The 24293-nt window shown below is 38.7% G+C and overlaps 1 protein-coding gene across 5 annotated transcripts in view; it reads right to left on the bottom strand.

The window, feature by feature from the left end:
* Positions 1 to 11101: 11101 nt before the first annotated feature.
* IARS1 (isoleucyl-tRNA synthetase 1) overlaps positions 11102 to 24293 on the bottom strand; it is a 133217-nt gene continuing 120025 nt past the window's right edge. For 4 of the 5 annotated variants that reach the window (XM_067003042.1, XM_067003040.1, XM_067003041.1 and 1 more), the window contains exons 32-35: positions 23836 to 23961; positions 18545 to 18688; positions 17408 to 17560; positions 11102 to 11732 (exon numbers count right to left, since the gene is read on the bottom strand). In XM_067003042.1, coding sequence (XP_066859143.1) covers positions 11650 to 11732; positions 17408 to 17560; positions 18545 to 18688; positions 23836 to 23961 — 506 coding nt within the window. In that variant the 3' untranslated portion in view covers positions 11102 to 11649. Of the gene's footprint in view, positions 11733 to 12340; positions 12380 to 17407; positions 17561 to 18544; positions 18689 to 23835; positions 23962 to 24293 lie in introns of all 5 variants that reach the window. The other variant, XM_067003044.1, reaches the window with a different exon arrangement.

Below are 24293 nucleotides of genomic sequence, written 5' to 3'. Positions count from 1 at the left end.
CCATTTTTGAAAGAGACAATACTTTAAGGAGATAAAGAATTCATTTTTAGCTTGATATTTCTAAGAAGTTTAAAGGTCAGCAGGATTGATATTGTACTTGAAATGTAAAAAAAGTCATTTTGTTAATTCAGCTCTCCTGTGCTGACAACACCGGCACTACATTTCAGCCTCAGCTGTTAGAAGTGTATCAGGTCTACATGTCCTTTACTAACAAGCTTTATCCAAAGAACGGGAGGATGAAGTATGCTACACTGTTGTGTCTCAAAATGGTAAATGTAGATCAGCTGCAGAATTTTGATATTGTTCTACTAGGAAAAATAGAATATCCAACAGGAAACCGTAAATGGCTCCCAGGCAGGTACACACGTATCAGAAACCACAGATCTTCTCTCAAATCTTTGCTAACTTGCTATTGACCTTGAAGCCTTAAGAACTTCACTAATTAAATTTTTAAATGTTTTTATTTCACTGTAGCAATTCACCTTTCTCGATTACATCTCTATCTATACCTGTACAGCCTTTTTGTTTGTACTCATCGTTGTTTGGTATCACATTATTATGCAATTCCTGATTTCCAAAGTGTAGATTCCTTGTCAAGTTACCTATGCCTGACCACCAGGTACAAAGATTTATTCTCCCAGACGTACCTTTGATAGCAGATCTCTACTTTTGCCACCACTGAATTAACACGAAACACTACAGCTTTTCTGTGGCTTTAGTATTAGCCACTTTATCATGACATTAAATCTATTTGATATCTGAATTTAATGAAAAATTCAGCAGTCTGCTGATTAAGCAGAATATCTTACTGAAAGCAGACAGTCCTTCCAGGTGTACCTGGGCTTTCTACAAAACTCAAAACCACAAAGCACCACTTTTCAACTTTCTTTGGACAACCAATAAAAGACCAAGATTTGTCTGCTTCAGAAACTGTCTCTTCTTCCTCAGGATAATACCGTGGGGTTGTGATCACTCCCTAGTGTCCAGGCAGGGCATCCTGTAAAAGACTTTTCTACCTAACATTCCTTGACCTCCTTAATATGAAGCAGTTGTCCAAATTAACTGTTTTTCAGCAAAAATTGGTACAGCTTTATTTTTGATCGGTAGGAATGAGGATCTTTGTTTCAGAAGCAAAAAATGGTACAGTTCTATCTGGAAATGATCTCTTACATTCTATAATGGGAGACTTTGTCTCCTATGAACTAGACATCGTTATGGATCATACCTTTAATGGTCAGCAGGGAAGTCTGAGCCTTGGTTGCAAGTTTTTAGGATGCTGAAATCAAAATGAAATAATGCTCAGATAACTACTTCATTATTGATGACCCTAACTGATATCACCACTGTGGTTTCATTGTGTCCTAAATTCTGGCACTGGGGAGTGATTTTTTTCTGAAACAACCAGTGTCATAGAGAGACTTTCATTGCTGACATACATGCTAAACATCTCCATTTTTATAAATAAAATGACGACGTTTATATGAACAGAGAGAAGGTATTGCTCTGAGAAACTCTTTCTAGGTTAGGGGATATATTCAACAAGGCTGGAAAAACTTCTGAACCAGTTCTGGGATATTGTAATCAGAGGTGTGGAAAATTCTGTTAACCATACAGCTCTGCACTTTGTTTAGAGCCCAGGATTTGAATTCATTTGCTTTCTTTTGTTAAGATCCCATCATGGTTATCCAGGGTTTCACTTTAGTAGATTCTTGTTCTTGTTTTGCATTCACTGTAAATTTCATATTACCAACCTTCACCCAAACAAACAAACAAAAATCCTTGAACTGTCTTCTATTGATTAAATCCAGTGTAATAAAGGAAAACGCTGGGACCTTCATAACACAGAACTGCAAGCTACAACTCTGAAATATTTAATGATTCCTTTGAAGCGATTTTTTAAAAGTGATCCCTGCTGCATGTAAGAACAGTTTTAAATAGGCAATATTTTAGGCATAGTGTTACAAAAAGATATTAAAAAATCTTAAATATTTTATTATTGCCCTTTGTAAATTACTTTGGCCTCTTGCTACTCTTAACACCCTAAAACCATTTGCTTATCTTGCAATATAGACTAGATGGACTATATATACTCTGTACTTCCTTTCCCTCATCTTCTTTCTCCTCATTATGTATATACATTTGGATGAAAATCTTTCACTTCGTTATGGCTTCATTCCTTTTTTCTTCCTCCTTCTATTATGATGAGAACTATTTAAGAATTAAAGTGTTGCTAGTGAATCCTTGGTCAGTTTCTCCTTTTTTTTTGTTTGTTTTGTTTTTACATCATATAACAGAGATTACTTTGGATTCATGCTGTGAATAGCAGCTTGGGAGGAATATAGCAGAGCTGATGCTTTGCCACTGAGCTAAGCAGAAAGCAGGACAAGACTCACACGCTGCAAGTTAATATATTAATGTATAAAAATGCAAACCCACAAAATAATCAGCCTATTTCTTGGCTTTAGAAGAAATCATGTTCTTCCTGCCCACCAATGACTCCACTGTTCATGTCACATATGTGTGATGTAATTAACAAATAAAGCCAGAGCTTCATTTTGCAACTCATGTACATCACAATAATAATTCAAACCTGGAAATTAACTCTGGACAGCACCAAGGCTTCAAAGAGACCCTTAATACTTAAAAATATAAATATACATTATTGAATTGTCAGATGCAAAACACCATTTGGAAAACACCAGCGTAACATCACTATACCATTCATTAATCTTAAGAACATCCAAGTGTGTCAGTGATGAGGAAAAAATGAAGATGTCAAGACTGGGCCCCCGGCAGCAGTCACCATGTTTGTACCCTTCAGGTTCAGCTCAGAGCCAAGGTCTTTTTATGAAGTGTGGCTTTGAATCCAATAGCACCTAGAGTCCATACACAAGAAACTACAATACAAGCACAAGAAAAAATGTCTGTGCAGTAAGTCATCAAAACAAGCTTACAGTCCAAGAACAATGTTGCAGTGTGCAACATACCATCACAGAGGGAAGCAGGGAAGCAATGCTTTCAGATCATTAGTGTTTTGCTGTGCAACTTCAGGTTAGTGCCTCCCCTAACACATCTACCTTGATTATAGGCTTGTGCGTCCACTAGAAAATACTACTTATAGCAGAAAATATTACTTATCTCAATAATAGAGGTCAGGGCTAAATATTAGACATTTTTGTCAAATTCAGAGTTGGCAAGGTTGCTGTCATTCTTCAGAATACTCCGTTTGTGTTTGTATTTTGTACTTGACTATGCCACCATAAAAATGCCATTTGGACAGACCATTAAGTCTACATTTGTGGTGCCTTTTTGTAGATTTTTGTTCTCCTTTTCTAATGTGGAAGATTAATGTTACTGGTTCTCTCCTGTCTTCCTTCCTCCAAGGAAAGCAGCGATTCACAGGCAGTGGTTGTATGCAGCAACAGAGAGGAAGAGATTAAAGGCTTTCTGTAAAAACTGAGATTCAGAACTACATATTGTAAAAGGAAGAAAGTCTAGCACTGGATATAGGGTAGGAAAAAAAAATACTAATCCTGCAATGTTGACCATCAGTGCGCTTGAAAGATCACACATACAGATGTTCTGATACCATTCCATCATGAGGAATTACATCTTCACATTGTTAATTATTTATAATATATTAGAAGTAAGAGACATTACATACATGGCTGCATTTTTACTTTTTTCTTCAAAGGTACTTATTTTTTATTATTTTTATTTTGGGATGGGAAAGCAAAAAATCCTGTGGCTATTTACCACGTAATGTGCTTTGCTAGCTTTGAACCATAAGTTTATGTCACTGAAAGGACAGTAAAGCAGCTGAGAAAGACATTTAAAAAGACTATAAAAAAGGTGAACCCAAAACACTGTTTTTTGTGTGAAATCACTTGGGGAGTTAAGATCAGGAGTAAGCTCTTCTGAAGCCTACAAAACTAATGGTATCATCCAGTGATTTGCAGAGTAAGCTAAGTGTTCCAATTCATTTGAGTTTTTCCTCTTAGTTGTCCTTTGGAGTAAACAGCCATCATACACATAGAAAATTATTATTATTATTATTATTATTATTATTATTATTATTATTATTTAAACCTCTTTCTGTGCCTTTAATACAGTCACTTTCATTCTCTTGGCAGAGCTGATTGTTTAAGTTAGATGCCAGTCATTTAACACCAGGTGAATGACAGATTCTTGAAGGTACTCAAATATTGGTAGCAAAATCTGCTAGTGCATCTGGTTTGTACATGTAGCAGCTGATAAACCACATACAGAACGGCCTACTGTGTATATTCAAATGCAGGTCTGACTCACCTAACCAGCATTTGTGCTGGCATGCTTCTTTCAGATGACAATAGACTATAGCACAGCGTAAGATCAAAGAGTGAGTGCAGTAAAAACATTCAAGGTGCAATAGAAGTGTTCAGATCAGAATGATGGACACATTTTTATAGACATCTAAACAGAACACATGCCTTAGAACTAATAAACAGTTTGTTTTATTCCTTCCACAATCATTTTCATAGACAAATTAATGACAGACTGGAATATGTAAAAAATTTTCTGAAAACTTGTCTTTTCCCTAGGTGACAAAATAGATGTAAAAAAAAAAAAAAAAATTGTCAGAAAAGCCTTTGAGAGGTTTTCCAGTCTACGTCCAGCTCCAGGAAGAACTGTATCCAAGCCATTCCTAGGAACCCCACTCATAACCTCTTTTTAAAGCCATCCTTGATCCTAAACCCTCCTAGGCCACCCATTCTAGGGGTAGATTATTATAATCAGAAGGCTTTTCCTGATGTGTGGCCAAAATTCCCATCCAATTTAACTTCAACTTCTTGAAGATGAGTTCATTGCTATTCTCCAGTAGGAATGCTATCAGTACTCAAGTGGAAGGATCACTTCATCATCTTACAGCTAAGTCTTATCTGTAAGATAAACCTTGTTTATACATTCCAGTGCTAGCTTTTGTTTTGGTTTGGTTTTTTTGTTTTGTTTTTTTGTTTGGCAAGAGTAGGAAATTATTGGGTCTTGTTTAATTACTAATCCATCATAACTACCTTTACGTTAAAGCTATTGGTTTTAAAGAACATAAGCCTATTTTTTGGCCTGTTCAGTTGACCCAGTAGTCAACTTTTCATCTTAGAAACATTCACTAATCTTCAGAAACATTCAGGATCCTTCATCCTTGTCTAGACAGTATCGTGTCCATAAGCAGGATTTGCAATATAAGATCTAAATGAAATTTGCAGTGTTCCCCCCTCCTCCCAGTTGCAATGCCAATGATGTCCATAAGCAATTTAAGTCCCAAAGATCCTATGATATTGCTTGTGCTATTAATTACACAACACATGCTCTAGTTCAAGAAACTGATTGCCTTCACATCTGGAAAATTAATTACTTGAAAAGTAAAGAAAATTTGTCCTTCAGGTATACTGCAAGTGATACTCCATGGAACTACCTTCTGCACAGTTGTCTAGCTGTCATACTTAATCCAAAATAGCAAATATTAAGTGCCGGGTGCATTTTTGCTTATTGAGGATATTTTAACAGCCCCCTTTTGAACACTAAACAGAGCTGGGAACAAACTGCAAAATTAGGGTAATGTATACAGGATTCCCTTATCTCTGACCCAAGAACATCTTTAAAAACTTTAAATATATTTAGGGGCAATTTTATCCTAATTGCATCTGCAAGGAATTTTAGAAGTCTTCTGAGGAGCTTTGTGACCCCTCATTAGAACTCTGTACAGACAGAGACTGGAAATTAACTGAAATACCCAGACATACTGAAATAGGAACCTTTTTTTTTTTTCCCAATTACATAAAAGCTATAATTATATTAGTTACATAAACATTTTAATTGGGGAAAACATTAGATAATTGAAGACACCCTCCCCCAACCCCAGTTAACCACCACTTATAGCACAGCAAGAGTAAAATTAACTCATGCTGTAAAGCTGCTTCCGTGTGAGGATGATACTGCTCTCTTCTTTCATTCCATCTTTGAAAGAAAGAAAACATTTTAGTCTACTTTGAAGTACACATTCTGTTATGTAGTTGCATACATTGTTTTTTCCAATTTCTTTAATCAGTGTTAAGTCTACCCCATAAGAAATCTGGTAAAAAAAGACACACTGAATAATGGTTTATGCTTAACCAGTAATGACAAGGATAACTAGACTCCATCTCCACTGAAGAACACAAATAGAGATATTCTGAGTTGCAAAAGGGCTGTACAGATGATCAGCTACTATTCAACTTAAAACATGATGAGAAACTTTTTTTCTTTCCTTAAAAACAGTCTTCTCTCTGGAAGGATGTTACTTGCAAAAAGATACCAATATTCACTACATTTTTACTGTAAGAAAGCAAAACAGAAATGCAAGTTTTTGTCTGTTACACAATCACCTGAAAAAAGGGAATAAAACTACTGTGGTGTTTGGCTAGTCTGACCCACCATTACAGTTTGATTTGTTGTGGGGAAAGTTGGCAACTGAACTGACAGGGAACAAACAGCCCTGTTACTGTCCACGTAGCCTTGCTGGTGTATCTCAGCTAAGCCTAATAAGGATGTAATCCTGTTGCCAGTCTTGGCTGATGTCATGCCCTTTTGCTAAATTTGCTGTCAGGGGTGCTCTTAGGGTCAGCGAGGGAATTCCCATCTAGGTAGGAATGGGACAGGTATGAAAATGCTTTGAGCCCAAACCAGCCACCATATATCCAAAGGGCGATTATTTGAGACAGGGTAGGGGGAAGGAGGGAAGAGCCATGTGTGAGAAAAGGATGTCTCAATTTTTCTTTTTTAAACCACAGCTGGATACAATAACAGTTATTTGTGTCAGTGCCTACAGCTCCCCGACAGCGAAAAGCTGGTTCAGCAGAGTGCAGCTGTTGCAGCTCATTGGACGCTGCATACATCTCAATGAGTGAGAAATAGATTGCTGTACTGCTACCAGGTGAGAGGCAACTCCAGAAAGTTAGCAGTCTGCGTCAGGATGCAAGGATACAAACTCCTACAGAGTATAATAAATAGTGTAACACAGTTCTGTGAGCGCCTAGGCAGCGCTTTTCTCTATATGAGGAGAGGCAATAGTGGTCCAAGACTTAGTTTATATAACAAGCTATTTAAGGGAGAAGTTAATTGAAGTACATAAATACTGAAGAGTATCACATCAAGCCCAACTTAGATGAAGTTATAGAAGTGCATTTAAAAAGTCATTAAAAAAATTAGTAGAAAATTTCCCACTTCGAGATCCCATGAGACAAATTCTGTCAAGAAATTATTAGATATTATCTAATATTAAAAATACAAAAATGGAGAAGGCAGAAAAAGCACAAGTTCACCCAAATGGGTCACAACTTTTTCCGAAAATTGTCAGTTTGTTTTAGAGATGAGACCACAGCCAACAGAGCAGCAGCTGAAAGTAAAATTAAACTATAATTCTGCAAGTTTTTTTTTAATTACATACTAATGTAAAAGGTTGATGCAAAGCATTTTCAGATGCATTTTTAACAGTGTCCTCTGATAATCTCCGGTCTCATTCTTCCATTACCTGTCCTAAGCAAATATGCTTTTTCCCCTCTGCCAGCCTTTACTGAGCCTACCAAAGGCAGAAATAGCATTTATGGGCATTTCCATCCTTGTGCTCTGATCAGACTGGAGAATGCAAGGGCACATCTCTGTTTCTGTTCCAGTCATTTGCAACACACGAGGAGTACGTGGATATGGACTGAAAACCATGGCTGATAAACTAAAAGCAACAAGGTAAAAAATAAAAAAGGATGAAGAAAAACAGTGAAGAATGGAGTGTGTGCAGCAAAGAAAGGAGGCTGAGGTGAAGCAGGGCAAGGGAAACACCACACCCACCTGTCACACTGAGAGCAAGTGGAAGTGCTTTCTTACACTGGTATTGCAGGTCAAGCACAAAGAATATATACCTGCATTTTACTAAGATGAAAGAAACACAGCTAGATAACATTAAGACAAATTTAGAGATGTCTGTAACTATTCAAACGTGAGGTGCCAGATATGCAGCATCCCTCTGTTAAGGCAGCGTCTAAACAGAAGTGTTACATTACAGGTACTGTCTGTGCCTATATACCACAAACTCTGTAAAAGCAGTTCTTGTTCCATTATCTTTTTGGTCATATTTTGTCTCAGGTTTTGGTGAGAACACGAGAAACGGGAAAACATTCTTCCAGATTTCTGTTTGCACCTGCAGTTACGGTGGAACAGGATGAGAAAACACTATGCTTCACGTTAATTTGTAGTCTGTCATCCCCTTTTCTTGAAACTATGGCTTGTGCCTCGCTCTGCTTTTTAAGGTTGCTCGTCAGAGCATGGTATAAACTGTATTATTCTGTAACCATGCTCTGAGAAGCAGGTAGCGTGTAAGAAGCTTTCCTTAAAGCCTATCATGCTGATACACCAAGCTCCATGCAGCCTCGTGCATGCACCAACTAGGCTAACTTCAGATCTACAGAAGCACAGCGCTGCCTTTGCTGACTCAGTCTCAAGACATTGCTGTGATGATTATTTCAAATGTATGCCCTTTGCATAGATTTTGAACTAAGGGACACATACAGAATTATCAGCAATTTTTCCTTCATCCCTTTCCTGTGAATAAATAATTTAAATCCTTTACTTCTGACAGCAAGTTTCATCAGCATGCCGCGGTATTTTAACAAGCAGTGCTATGCTGCAGAACATCTTCATAGAGAAAGCTCACACATGAAGTCAAGGGAAAGGCCAGTTTTCAGTTTCAGCATAAAGCAGTCAATTACATACAGAAAACCCAGGAAAACCAGTTCAGCTATACCTCAGGTGAAGTATAAGATTATTGGACTAAGGTCAGAGAACCACAGAATCGTCTAGGTTGGAAGAGACCTCCAAGATCACCTAGTCCAACCTCTGACCTAACACTAACAAGTCCTCCACTAAACCATACCACTAAGTTCAACATCTAAACGTCTCTTAAAGACCTCCAGGGATGGTGACTCAACCACTTCCCTGGGCAGCCCATTCCAATGCCTAACAACCCTTTCGGTAAAGAAGTTCTTCCTAATATCCAACCTAAACCTCCCCTGGCGCAACTGTAGCCCATTCCCCCTCGTCCTGTCACCAGGCACGTAGGAGAACAGACCAACCCCCACCTTGCTACAGCCTCCTTTAAGGTACCTATAGAGAGCAATAAGGTCGCCCCTGAGCCCCCTCCTCTCCAGGCTGAACAACCCCAGCTCCCTCAGCCACTCCTCGTAAGACTTGTTCTCCAGACCCCTCACCAGCTTGGTCGCCCTTCTCTGGACTCTCTCGAGCACCTCCATGTCCTTCTTGTAGCGAGGGGCCCAAAACTGAACACAGTACTCGAGGTGCGGCCTCACCAGAGCCGAGTACAGGGGCACAATCACTTCCCTAGCCCTGCTGGCCACACTGCTTCTTATACAAGCCAGGATGCTGTTGGCCTTCTTGGCCACCTGAGCACACTGCTGGCTCATATTCAGCTGACTATCAACCAATACTCCCAGGTCCTTCTCTGCCAGGCAGCTTTCCTACCACTCATCTCCCAGCCTGTAGCTCTGCTTGGGGTTGTTGCGCCCCAGGTGCAGGACCTGGGGCTTGGCCTTGTTGATCTTCATACAGTTGGCCTCAGCCAGTATCAGTCCAGCCTATCCAGATCCTCCTGCAGAGCCTTCCTACCCTCGAGCAGATCGACACACGATCAACAGAAAGCATTGCTTCTCTTCAGGGTAAATTATTTTTGACATTAAGCAGCTATAAATATATTTGAGGAAGAAAAAGGGTTCTGTTGAGGATATTACCTATTTGCAATTCAGGGTGAATTCATAAATCTTAGCCAGGCTTTTCATTCACTGGAAAGCATACATATAATCCAGTCTAGTCGTTATACAGAAATTGGGCAGCCAGCATCCTTAAGAAAAAAGTTACAAAAACAATAAGTCCCAAATATATTCTTTAACAAGGTGAGTAATGATGTCACCTTAAATGATCTCATTAAGGATGAGGTTATAGGCTGTTGTCACTTGCCACCTTCATTTATTCTCCATGAGCAGTAAAGCAAAGTCATTCAGCTTACTATCAGCAATCTTACTTTCACAGAAGACAAACTGGACTTTTTTTAATGTGAAAAAAAGTCAATACAAATCAGAGTCCTATTTGATTTTCATGTCACTAAGTCAATAAAAAGATAAACAAGCTGTCTTAAAGGGAAAGGTAGAATGCAATGTCCAATATTCATTAAACTGAATGGGCCAGTGATTCAGTAGGTTCAGGCACTGACATTTTTAATACTGATAGAAGTAATTTTATGTATACTGAATGCCAGAGACTTGATTTACTTCAAATGAGTACTTACAGATTTTGGTATGGTCCAGTAAAGCACAGTAGTTGTACAGAACATTTATTTATAGTTATTCCTACTAATATAATGTGATAAAAAAAAGCTTTGGTTTATATTCATAGTTAGCGTAAAGACGAAAAACAGCAATGGAAAAACATGCTAAGCAAGACTTGGTTATTCTTATAAAATGTTTTTCTCTGTCAATACACTTGTTCACAGTTTATGTAATCTTGTTCTGAGGAAGCTAATAAAGGCACAGCAGTGAATGCAGCTGTATGCAAGTAAACCTTCTCACAAATTCTGTGTTCTGTACAGTAGCAAGTTTCAACACTGATTAACAAAACTACTGAAATGCGGTGCAACTTAAACATGACTTCAGTCATCTAAAACTAGCCAAAAGCATCCTCAACCATAAAAGGGTTGCCTGTTGTTTCACTCGCTGATAGACATAGAGGTTAACACTAAAACATCTGGCAAAATAGGATTGAGCTTTATAAAAACTGAAAACCCAACACAAATTTCTTCTAAAACCTGCTTTTAAATCTGAAACTGAAGCAAATGCACACACCACCACCACCCCAAAATAAATAAAACCCCCATAACCCAAGAGTATCACAACCCAGTCATTAGCATTCAGTATGGACATTTTCAGGTTTCAAGTTTCTTGAGGTTTCACCTGATCCATATGGAATGCTGTGCTGTAGGAAGTAGGGAATTGTAGGGAACTGAAGTACTCTGAACTCAGGGAGGTGAGTTGGGAGATGAAGCAAATTTATTTTTCCAACAATTGAACATAAGGAGCATTTTAAATCAACAACCACACACTTCATGAAAATCCAGCTAGTATGAATGAACACATTTGGGTAACCATTCAAGTTAAGTAAGTTTCAAAGCTATTGTAACACGGTGTACATATCGTAGAGCCTTGTAGGTAACCCATGGTTTAGAAAAATCAAAGATGCCCCCTGCATAAAGGACAGGCAGAGAACAGCATCACTGAGGTACTAGTCCCATTTCTTTCAGGCAAATTACTGCATAGATATCTAGGGTTAAGGAGTTTGGACATTTTTTTTGAACAGCTTTTACAATATTGTAAGGTAACATAATGAAAATACATTGTATTTGAAACCAAAGAGCAGCATATTAGACATGCACTGGTAGAAAACATCCTGTGTGCAATCTGAGATGTTAAAAGTACCATACACAACTTGGATGTTAATCTAAAAGCATACTAATCCAATTAAAATTCGTTTTTGTGGAAAAAAGTCTGCATGGTCTTATTCATAGAAGTGGAATCCTCAACATTCAGCTGTGGTGGGTATAACACGAACATATACAGTCTTCATGTTCAGGTTCTTCATGGAGACGTCCTTTGTGATCTCTGAACCAAAAAAAAAGGGGGGGAAGACAGTTAGTGTTCTTTTCAAGAAGTGAAACTATCAATGCATTTTAATGCATTTTTTCTTTACTCAGACAGTTCTATTCATTCAATTGAAATGGGACTTGGACAGAAACTGCTCAGCTCAAATTCCTTTCTGTTAAAGCACAGTGCATTAAAGAACTGCCACAAGCCACATGTCAGGATCACCAGTGCAAGAGTTCAAGGCACTGTTCTAGGTTACAAAGTAGAATTTTTTTTTTTGAAAGCATATGTCAGCCCACAGCTCCCAGCTTCATATCCACAGAGAACAGCATCTAGTCAGAAAATTGCTTTATAATGCAATAATGTGTAGTCAACAACACAGCACAATGCACTGAAAACCATAGTCCCTTATAAACATTATGTAAGAATAGCCATATAGGACAGAGCAGAGATCTACCTCCTCTCGTATCCCATCACTTACAGGAGATGGAACAACATGCTTGTGAAGGAGTACAAGACGATGCATACAACTTGAGTTGTATACGTAAAGCAAGGATTGTAGTAGCAACATTAGTTTTTAGCAGATGCTATCTTGTAAAATATGCCTAAAGAAATTCATACTGTACCAGATCGATTTAAGTCTTTTCATATCTGTCTGCATATACCTTGGAACAATAGTAGGATAAAGAATCACCAACAACCCTTTTATGGATATAGCGTATTTCTAACAGGCTGATCCAGAGTTTATAATTACTTACAAAACATGCACCCAGTAATCCTGCCTGACAGCTAAAGAAACAATGCCTTACAATTACAAAGAAGGGGAGAACTGGAAACCTCTTTTACTATTCTTACCACTGTACAGAAAGCATTTTTTCCAAGAAGCAAGATGCTTGCTAGCTCAGTATTTCCCAACACCCACCAGCTGTAGCAAACTACACCAATAACAGAGCAGAATACTTTTGTTCCAGAGCTGTACCTCCCAGTATTCAAAACAATCTGAATAATAAATATACCAGAGGTCTCTTTACTAAGAAACTTCAAAGTGGTAAGAAACTTCAAAGCGGTAACTACAAATACATACACTGAAACCAAAGCAAAAGAAATTTGGGGGTTACTGTGTAACTGCACACTAGAATCCCTACAGACAACGTAAGCAAATAAAAGATAATTTTAAATTCTGGCACTGGTGTTAGTACAAGTGACAGATTAATAACATTCAGATATTTGGGTATTTTTTCTGTGGAAACAATTTTCTAGTGTACTGCACTGTATCACCGTGCTGATGTCTGATATTCATCCTGCTCTAACTTGGGCTCGCGTCCAGCTGACAAAGACCAAGGCACAGCGCATGTGGTGGGGGGAGGCAAGTCTGTGAAGCACAGCCATAGAGATAAGGTAAAAGCAGTTTAATTTGCAGTAACATGATGTCCAAGTGGAAACTGTTTCTAGAAAAGGCAGCAACAAGTTTTGTTTCCATGTACCAACACGTACTTTCCTTCTAACATTAAGGCCCCCATATTTCCTTGAAAGTTGTTTCATATTTAGACTGAGCAGATATAGTCTGCATCAAACTTCAAATGCCATCAATTAAATAATTGAAAAGTCCATATGGATTCTGATGGTTCCATTTTTAAGGAGTTCTCCTCCAGTGCAGTGCTCTGCTTCAAGCAGCTGAATACCCATCCACAGAGCTAAGAGGTATAATCCAATTCAGCAATTAGGGCTTTATTCCCTCATTAACCTTCCTCTCCTTTGCATGAAAATATTACAGCAGTCTGTAAAGAAGTTACTCTGGTCTGCAGAAGCAGCCAAACTATGAACTTGGTCTCAAAGTTATGTGTGTTTTTTTTTTTGTTCATTTATTCATTTATTTTACTCCATGATTGCCAACTCGCATGGTAAAAAAAATGAAAAACAACAAATCTCCCAAAATCTCCAGTCCCTGAACACTGAGACATTACATGAAACTACTTCTTTCAGCAGTATTTAAGAGAAAAATTACTATTAGAAATTGGAAACTTGACTCAACAACAAAACTTAACAACATGCTCTTCTGTGCTAGTCCCTCTGAAGGAAGGCTCTGCAGTTAGCATGCCAGAAGTATTGCCCGGACCCCAAATATCTCCTAACCAGTTACCTGTGACTCATGTTTCAGTCTTAGGAATAAGCAATGCTCACCACTTTGACATTTGGTTGCACTTGATCCGTGTAGGTCCCTTCCAACTAAACTATTCGGATTTCTAATTTAAATAATGTTTTTCCAGTCTTCCAAAAGGAAGATGGAACAGATTTGTTTCTGGAAAGTTGGCAAGCTTTCGGGCAATAGAGACCAGATGCCCAACTTCCTGTGCCTGACAAAATTTATAAAGGTAGTATTTTAAAAACCGGTAACTCATTTTCTGTCATGTGGTTATTATTTTTTCCCTTTTAAGAAGACTTCAGCCTTTCTATTCACTGCTCATTATCATTGAATGTTTCAAATGGTTAATAGAAACTATTATTATTATTATTACCAGCTTTTATTTTCAGAGTAAACCATCAAAAAAAGACTCAAATTTTAGTTTTGAAGCTAAGACCTTGGAATATATTGATAAAATGCTAAACAAGGGATTACAAAATAGCAACTATACACACAATCTTTAATTAAACTAATATCTTCCAGGGGCATCAAAATATGATTTGTTCTGTATGCAGCATTTATCAGTTAAAAAGATGTGAAGATAAAGTATGGCCACTTCAGTATTTACACCATAAAGAAAGCTATGAAAAAATCTTCATGGTGAGTTAAACCTAAGATAATGGAAACATAACTTTATTGCATAAGCATGTGTTAGCTACAAAAATAAATCTCCAGGACCAAGTCCTCTATCTTCTGAGCCTCAAAATGACCAAACGAGGTCATTTTCTCTATCTTCTGAGCCTCAAAAATGACCAAACGAGGTATTTTGGCCTTTGAAGACTTAAGAAAAACAATCTTTCACATCATCATGAATTATCAGTTTATACACTATTTAAAGCTTAAATAGTTCTGGAGAATTCATACTACAAATATGCTACAGTGATTCTGTTGATTTCCCTTTTAGGTAAAGGCATTTTAAAAATCCTTACTTCAACTGATACTTAATGGCTATATATTGTTCTGTTTTGTCAGTTACTGCACACTTTAAAAGCTAGAAACTTTTATACAATACTTATTTCAGCAGCTTAACTAAATCATATGCCGCCATGAACCTGTTTGCCCTCTAACAGTGATAGAAACTAAAAATCAAGAAGTATAACATCAGTAACTCCTGAATGGCTACATTCCTAGTCAGCAAAGTTGTACAAATAAATACCTTTTTTGTTTATGCAACCAAAGTGTGGTTGATATACTTAGTTCTTATACCTTGTGCTGTTTCTAAGCACTGCTCTACACTTCTGTTCGTTAACCTCATTCAGCATGTTCTTCTGAGCGTTAGTTCAAACTATCACTAGAAAGTTTCATCAGCATTTGAGATTCACTTTACTTACAAAATGGCTTTTGAATAAGCGGAGTTCAGGTCACATGAAATAAAAAATAAAACAACCCTCCAATAAAAACAACAAAACACACCCTACTTATGCTAATTTTAATCTCTGCAACCCATTTTAGGATTAACCCTAGTTTTAAGGCAGCTACACTGGAGGGCTGCACTCCTACAGCAGCTGACAGGTACCTCAGGAGGAAGCTCAACCCATTCGAAAGATTTGGAAACTAGTTTAAACAGGATGGTTAACTTCTGGGCAGGTAACCTGATGTCATTAGGTTGTGTGTGATCTATCCCTCTGTACTGGGTTTCCGTGGCAAGGTTTTGGTAGCAGGGGGCTGCAGGGATGGCCTCTGTGAGAAGAATCCAGCAGCTGCCCCATGTCAGACAAGGGCCAGTTTCAGCTGGCTCCAAAGGGACCTGCCACTGGCCAGAGCCGAGCCAGTAAGCAAGGTCATTTGTGCCTCTGTGAGAGCAGATTTAAGACAAGGAAAAAAACCTGCTGCATAACAGCAGCTGGGAGAGCGAGGAGTGAGAAGCAGCCCTGCAGCCCCCAACATGAGTTCAGCAGGAGGGCAGGAGGTGCTCCAGGCACGCAGCAGCAGTTCCCCTGCGGCCTGTGGAGAGGCCCCTGGTGGAGCAGGCTGTCCCCCTGCAGCCCACGGGTCCCACACGGAGCAGATCTCCACGCTGCAGCCCGTGGAGGAGCCCCCGGTGGAGCAGGTGGATGTGGCCTGGAGGAGGCTGCGGCCCATGGAGAGCCCCCGCAGGAGCAGGCCCCGGGCCGGAGCTGCAGCCCGTGGAGAGGAGCCCACGCAGGAGCAGGGGGTCCTGGGGGGAGCTGCCGCCCGTGGGGGACCCGTGCTGGAGCAGTTTGCTCCTGGGGGATGGACCCCGTGGTACGGAGCCGTGTGGGAGCAGTTCGTGAAGAGCTGCTGCCTGTGGGCAGCCCCCGCAGGCTCAGTTCGGGAAGGACGGCATCCCGTGGGAGGGACCCCACGGGGAGCAGGGGCAGAGAGGGACCGTGAAATAGCGCAGACACAGTGTCAGGGACTGACTGCCGCCCCCATTCCCTGCTCCTCTGTGCCGCTCAGGGGGAGGACGTAGAAGCGGGTGGAAGGGAGGAAGGTGTTTTTAGTTTGAGTTTCTCACTGCTCTACCTTGTTAGTAATAGGTAATAAATTACATTAATCTCCCTATGCTGGATCTGTTTTGCCCATGGTAATTGAGTGATCTCCCTGTCCTTATCTCAACCCTTGAGGACTTTTCATCATATGTTCTCCCCCTTTCCCTTTGAGGAGGGAGAGTGAGAGAGCAGTTGCGGTGGAGATCAGCTGCCCTGCTGAATAAAACCACCACACCCTCCCAAGCAGCTTGTAAATCATGCCAGTAAGATAAAAGGGAGACAGAATCCTTTACATGATTTCATTCAAAGTTGCATTTTCCTGAGTATATGAGAAATACCTGGTTCTGTTTATTTGCTTTTACTATGAAGTTTCCAATCCATTCTTCCTGTCAAATATAGTTCCATATCCTTCTCATGTCCACCTTTTTAGCACTACAGGTCATGAATTAGAAATTTCTAAGCCTCCCCCTCTGACTGTGTTTTTCAAAGATTCTTTAGCACTTGAGGTATGCGATTGTCATGAAAGCTTCCTACTTCCCAAGTACTCCAAATGAAATGTTGCTGCCATACTCAACCAAGTCTGACCTACTCAAACTACTCTGAAAAGACCCGATATACTCCTCTGACCCTTTTCTCCAGAAGGGAGAAAAAATCTGCAACTTGAGTATTACAGGAAGAATTTGAAAAGGTTCTTAAAATATCCACACTTTTGACTCACTTCTAGAAAGAGATTCACTCTGAGTCACAGCAGCATGTAACCACCAGCTCCATTTCTGTCTGACTTTTCTATTTCAACAGGAAGAAACTTGCAAAAAAAACTTGGTGTTGGACATTTCATAAGGGAAATACATTAAAACTTTGACCTTGCTAATATATTTACGTGCTCAAAGAATTTTTTTAAATAGATTGTTGAATTACTTGGCAATATTAGAAGCCAATGTGTAAATAGAATGCATTTAGTAATTAAACTAGGCCTCAGTTACAGGGTTATACTGGCTGCTCCTCAACAAAAAACTTCCAAGTATCCTTGAACAAGCAAGTGAAATGTTTGTGCTTACCCTGAGTTTGTGCTTCATCCAGGAACAATTTTAGCCTCCTGCTTCTGAGCCCAAAAACTTTTGCTGTTTCGTATAGAAGACCTTGGTACGTTAATCCATTCTGACCAACAGGGTTTTCCATTAGAAGAGTTCCCATTGTTCCTTTCTGACATTCTAAACAAGATAAAGAGTTACATAACTATTGATGAGGAATGATATTACTTCATTTATCTCGGTAAATTGAAATTTAGGATTTGTTCTTATAGTTCATCACCATTTCTTTATAGTGCTTCGGAATTAGCCATACCAGCTTACCTACATATAATCACTAAATAAGTTTATAAACTATAAACTCATAAGTGTAAGTGATTATGAACAGCTTGACAAACAAAAGAAAACCTTGTAGAATTCTTTACCATTGTCAAACGGAGGACCTGGAAACTGGGAAACAAAGTATTTCAGAAGGACACACAGACCACTAACAACTATGGAAACTCCCAAAACGGATTCTGATGATCAAAACCCCAATTAAAAACGCATTTTTTGCCCCAGGTAGGTTCCCAGTAGTGTCTGTAGGAATCCACATGGACAGGCAGTCCAGAAAGGATCTGAGATGAAGAGCGAGTTACCAAGAACACAACTTTTCCAATGAAAGGTTTCAAAGCAGAAGCAGCCTAGTAGATTAGCAGCTGGAAAACAATTACATGCACTTATCTATACTCCAGACCAAACTAATAATACAATTCCTTTGGCTTTTAAATAGCACTAAGAAATGTTTTACAGACTGTTTACAATGCCTAGGTAAAGAGCAGGCTTATCTTTCATCTTCCTATTCATTTCTGGTCAGTTTTAGATTCAACATTTTAAAATAAGCTGCACAGGTGAGCAGACTGTCAGAAGCAGGGAAACAATGCTGAAGGGATCATGTTTAAATGCCATTCGTTATCTCAAACTGGCTCTTCACTTTTATGAAAAGGTAAAGAAAAGCTAAACAATCATTGTGTTTATTAGAAAGTACACACTACAAGAAAAATAAATGAAATCACCATCTACAAATTAAAACAGACATACATATCTTCATCATCAAGAGACGGCATCTGAAACTTAGATCACAAAAACCTCAGCCTGTAAGCAAGGAGAAATAAGTATCCAACATACCTTGTGGTTTTGCATTTACTAACTGCAAGTTGATATACTGGCAGAGAAGAGCATCAGGAGAGTTGGTCACAGCAGGTGCTGACCCTGTTGTCACATGTAGAGTCTTTCCACTGAGAGTAAGCAAGTCAGTTTTATTTATCAGTTCTGAAAAAGAAAATGAGACCAGGCAGGCCATTACAGGGAAGCCAAGGTCTAGCTCCTGCTCAGTTAGCTGACAGAGTCATTCTAACTGACTCTTCTGTGGAAGTGTTTGCAATTGCTTGCTTGAGAAAGAGTATTTCTCCCGTTTGACAAGTAGAATTTATGCAGAGGGGGAAAAAGAAAAGTATTTCTTAATAATGCAGAGTACCTAATCTGCTATGGAAATCAGTTCCTACATCCCACTTCTTATGCACACAAATACATGACACAATTACTTATAAATAACTTAAGCAAGAAGTTACTCACTTAAGCCAACCATTTCTTTCTCATTACATTAAGACCTATGATCTTTGCGTCTACCCTGAGTAGTAGTACTTCAGTAGCTGAAGCAGGGCTGGATTTGTGTTACCACGCAATGCTGGGACACTTCCCACATTAAACTTCAGATAACAGTAAGTGTACAACCAGTAGTAGCTGGTTAGATTACGAATAACATCCTTTGCATTGATATTTGCATTTAATGTCAACAACAGCTGATGATTCAGCAGATAACTCCAGCCATGCATATTTAGAAATTGGTGGACATCAGAGACAAAACAGGACTTGCATCTTATTTTTTTCTTAAAAGGATTTAAGACGCAATACCAGCACCTTGGAAGCACTCAGATGAGAAACAAATCAGGTATGTGAGCCTTCATCCCGCACTACCTACACGAACAGCTAGCTGCCTGTCTACCAGAGAGATAAAACATCACCACCACCAACCTGCTGACAGGCTCAACATTGAAGAGAAAGAACATCCCTCTTTATTGCAGCTACAGAAGAACTCCAAAGACCAAATCTAGGAAGAATTAACGAATTTACTATCTTGCAAAAATTGCACAGTGTATACAGAGCAGGCACATGTCATCTCCTTCCAACAGGTTTTCTTTCCCTACCAGTACTGTTTGCATGTCACAGAGCCTACGGTTTACAAAGCTTTTTTCCATCAGTTCCTCTAAATGAATTTGAAAGAGGGAGAAATTGCTTTTTTTTTTTTTTAAAAAAAAAAAGGAAGTTTATAAGTTTAAAAGTGAAAAAAAGAGGTAAAGCATGATCACAGGCTATATGCTCTAAAAATTATGCCAGCTGCCAGAGAACAAAGCACAATGCAATGTGGAAGGTTTATGAAACTGCCGTAGAGAAGGAAAAAAAGAACATTTACCATTTCTACCCTCAGACTGCATCTAAGAAAGAATTTTGACTTAAGAAATCTCAGGTTTTGCAGTGTCTACACATTATGAAATATATTATGAAGAAATCTCAGCGTTCTGTTTTAACGGCACAAAATCCCTAGCCTTTAAAAATCATCTTTTTAAAAAAAAAAATGTATAAAGCTTTAAAGAAAAAGGAAAAACTTCATTGCTGCATCTAAAATTGAATTTTTACAAATGAGGTAATGGATGTATTGTAAGATAGTGGTCATCTGCCAGCTAACTGAACACTTTCCGGGTTTGTCTGAGGAGCAGAATCACAGAATCATCTAGGTTGGAAGAGACCTCCAAGATCACCTAGTCCAACCTCTGACCTAACACTAACCAGTCCTCAAGGAGCAGGCCCAGGAGGAGCTTTGCTTTGGGTTTTACTTACAAGGAAGCAAGAAAAAACAACTAACACATGAAGGGTAAGTAACAAGAAAAGGAGTCAGCAGAGTTTTTTCCTAGCGTAACTCTAAAGCGGCACGGCATGGCACTGCTTACCATTCACTTGCGATTACTAGGCAATAGCTGTGAGACCACACCAGTGAGCAGGGAGCTTTACGGAGCAAGACCCCCCGTAACTCACAGCTCACCGACGTTACACAGGGGCCACAATCTGTGCAGGTCTACGCAGGTCAGCAGGGCACAAACAGCCGTCAGTGCGATTTGCACATTTAACACGTCGAGCATTTTGCATTACAGGACCACTGCCATTTTCACAAGGAAGATCCCATGGACAGTGCTATCATATAATAGACTCAGTTCATATGACTCGAATAACTAATAAATGAGTCAAGTGGATCATTTCCTCATATATTATGATACTCTTGAAAGGAAGCAGATGTTGAAATGTGCTCATCAATATTAAAATTTCTTTTAAAGGCAGTTCTCCCTGCAGCTGAGACTTAAGTGCTAAGGTACCTTAGGGCCTCCATGGCCTTTTAAAAATTCAAAATAATAATAATAAAATCTTATTGAACTCATGTTCAAAAACAATGATAAGAAACAAAAAATAGTTAGCCATCTGAAAATCATAAAGACAGAATAAGACATGGACTAAGAAGTTTTTCTGGGGAAATTATATCTCAGTTCCACCCTCTCCCTTCTCCCCTCCCTGCCTTCTTTTAAACCCTAAACGATTTATGGACTCACATAGTCTAAGAAAAACAGATTTGTCTTAAAAGGTCTTTTTCAATATGGGCTACTTCCTTGAAAGCTGAGTGCAACTCAGAAAGTGTTCACAGTAAGAAGTGTATAAAGTTTTCAGCTATCTAGAACAAAAAGAAAGTCACAGACAACTATTCTTATGATCTAATTTGAGCCCACCCTCTTTCCTTTAAATGACTTAAACCGAAAAAAAAGTAAAATGAGCCAAATTCTGTTCTTGTTTCTGAAGACCATTACAAATCCCAGAACCTTGCTCGGTGTTTGTGCAGTTACTCAAAATACATCAATTCACTGCTGGGGAGGAAATGTTTATCTCATTATTTCAATGTTCTACTGAGAAAGAGGGCCTTGACATATTTTAGCCTGCCTTAATACAAGAACAGCCTGATTTTATATCATTATGCAACCTTAAGTAAATCTTCATTACAATTAGAAAACAAGATAATAAACTACTGCAAGTAAAGTGGAGGGGCCTAGAAACCACAGGAAGGAAAACAAGCAGCCAGAAATATGGTTTTACTGGGTCACAATTTTATTAACACATGTGGGACCAATTCAGCAACAATTTGTCCAGAGTGCACGACCTTTCCTTTGCAACTCCTCTCAGAGAGTGGCCAATACCAGCTCCGTGCCTTAACTAAGGAGCCCCTGGGCCTGTGGCGAGGCCTCGCCTAAACTTACCCAAGCAAAGGCTGGGTGGATAAAGCCAAGGGATTGCATCTGAATTGAACCAGACACCAAGAGTTGCAGCTCTGTTCTCTAACTTCCCTAAGAGCTATTTTCTTTTTAAGTGCTTGCATTCAGCCCTGGCTCCGTTGGGAGCATCATCTTCTGCTCATCAATACTTGTTCAAATTTTCTGCCAAAGTAAATTTGATAATCTGATCTTTCCAAGGGAATTTCCATGTCATTAACAAATCGGCAGGGAGAACACCCTCTTTGCCCTGACCACTTACAAAGAGTAAAAGATGAAAATCAGCATGCCCAGCTGGAAAGTTCAAATCCAAACAGAAAAAGCAACACGGAAAGGAAAGGAATGAACCCTTCGCCACTACAGCAGAAAAAAGCATTTGAGGGAGGGGTAAACTAAATAAGGATCCAAACAGATTATCATCTCAATGAGGTGAGAATTTCCCAACTCTTCTTGGCCTTTGCAGGTCATGTCTTAATATCCACGATGGTTAATGAACCATACTAGTACACATCCATCCCTGTAGGCATGTACTGCTATGAAGTGTATCACTGCTGTTTGGAAAATGATTTAAAGGAATGCCATTTCCTCCTTTAAAACATAAACTTGGTAAAGATTCTGAGGGACCCAAAGTTTCCTGTATATCATCCATAACTGAAAGCAAAGAATGATCATTTCATATGAGAAACCATGTAGGTCAAGTGAGCACAACTTGGAAAGAGCTTTTACCACATTAAGCTAAGTGGATTACATCAGAGAAAGTTATGATATGAAAAGGCCCAAAACATTCTTGCCAACATACATTGAGGAAATTACAAGTCACAAAACTAGAGCTGTTCATGTTGAACATTATAGACTCAGGTAAGACTATTCCCCTACTGGTATCACTGGCAGACAAACTGGTGATGCACAGCAGTCCTGCGTGCAACCCAAAACAGCCTTTTGCAAAAGCCAATTAAAACATCTCCTCTTACATGTTGCTTCACTAGTACTTCCATGAAAACACTAGCAAAGGTTTCTACAGCCATCAAACTTCAATTTTTGTGTTATTTTATCATTTCTTTGTCACTCATCTGAGACTTTATGTTGTTAATGGTGTGGAAACAAACAAATGACGTTTGAACTCCAAGATGTGCCTGTAAATAACCCTAAGAACATAAAAAGGGTTTACTGCTACTGTTGAAACCTATCTGAAGTTGTATCACAGCACAGACACTTCAAGTACTCTGCATTCTGCATTCATTCACTAAAACATTTGGTTAATATTATTTTGTTCTCGGTGTGCTGATTTTTAAGATGTCACTTTTTCTGATGTACTGGAATATTACATATAATGTAATAATAAAACAGCATCTTCATCTCAGAGAAGAGAATGCCAGCTTGCTGGTAGGATCTCAGAATCACTAATTGCAACATCTTTCATAATGTTTCTCTGTCTCAGTTATTTTATCTTTGTAATGAACTGAACTATGATATAACCTGCAACTCTATATATAATCCATAGAAAATGCTTTATATTCTCATGCCTTAACAGAGGTAAAGTTCAAGCTGCAAAAATATTCAATAGATTTTCGTAAAAAGAAAAAAATGCAGAGATCCTCAGCTTTCTCTAGGGTGAAAAATAGAACGATTTTTTCTCTATACATAGGTACACTTTGCATTCAGTTTAAGTTCTCACCCTGCCCACTGAGGCATTGGGAAAAAAATGAAATCATGCAAAAGCTGATGACAGCTTGCCATCAACATACAGCATAGCCTGGACCCGATAGAGACATTTTCTGAAATAAATCAGATTTTGTCCTGATGAAAGCTGCTAAAGAAATAGGTTAACAGAAGAGATGAGCATCATTTTAGCAGCAGATTTTGGAAACATTCTAATGTGACTACAAACACAGTCTCATAAGTTAAGTATTATAAAGCAGAATATTTCCTTGAACATTTTCCTGTCAATTTTGTGTGTGTATATATATTTATATATGTGTGTGTAAATTGTACAGTAAATAACTCCTAGCTGCTGCTAGGAAGACTCAATTTTCCTTGTCATACTCCATTTACCTGTTTTTCCATTAAAAACTGTCAGTTTTGAATTTTTAAGACCAAAAATGCAGGAGATAGCATCTACAAGTCCAGTGAAGTTCAAGGTATTATCTCCTTTTGGATTTTCCAGCAGCAACACACCATCTAAAACAGAAATTATGAAATTAAGATACAGTTTGGAAGAAACATGAATTTCAATGATTTTCTAATGAGTTTTTCTAATGACTTCCAGCAAATTACTAAGCTAATTTAAAACTGACAGTCTACGTACTTCCAGAAATTTTTGTAGAAAGAGGGAAAGAGAAGAAAACAGGAAAACTGACTCAAATGTATTGCAGATTTAGTTATATTTGTTTTTATTAACAAAGTTAGTGTTGCTGAATTATAATCCAGTATTACATTGATTAAAAAGTGGCAGACTGTACGCCAAGATGTTCACCAGGTTAGTTATCTTCATTAATACAAACATGTTACAA

The sequence above is a fragment of the Anser cygnoides genome, chromosome 10, assembly GCF_040182565.1.
Source record: "Anser cygnoides isolate HZ-2024a breed goose chromosome 10, Taihu_goose_T2T_genome, whole genome shotgun sequence".
Lineage (NCBI taxonomy): Eukaryota > Metazoa > Chordata > Aves > Anseriformes > Anatidae > Anser > Anser cygnoides.
This window is presented reverse-complemented; position numbering and strand designations above follow the sequence as displayed.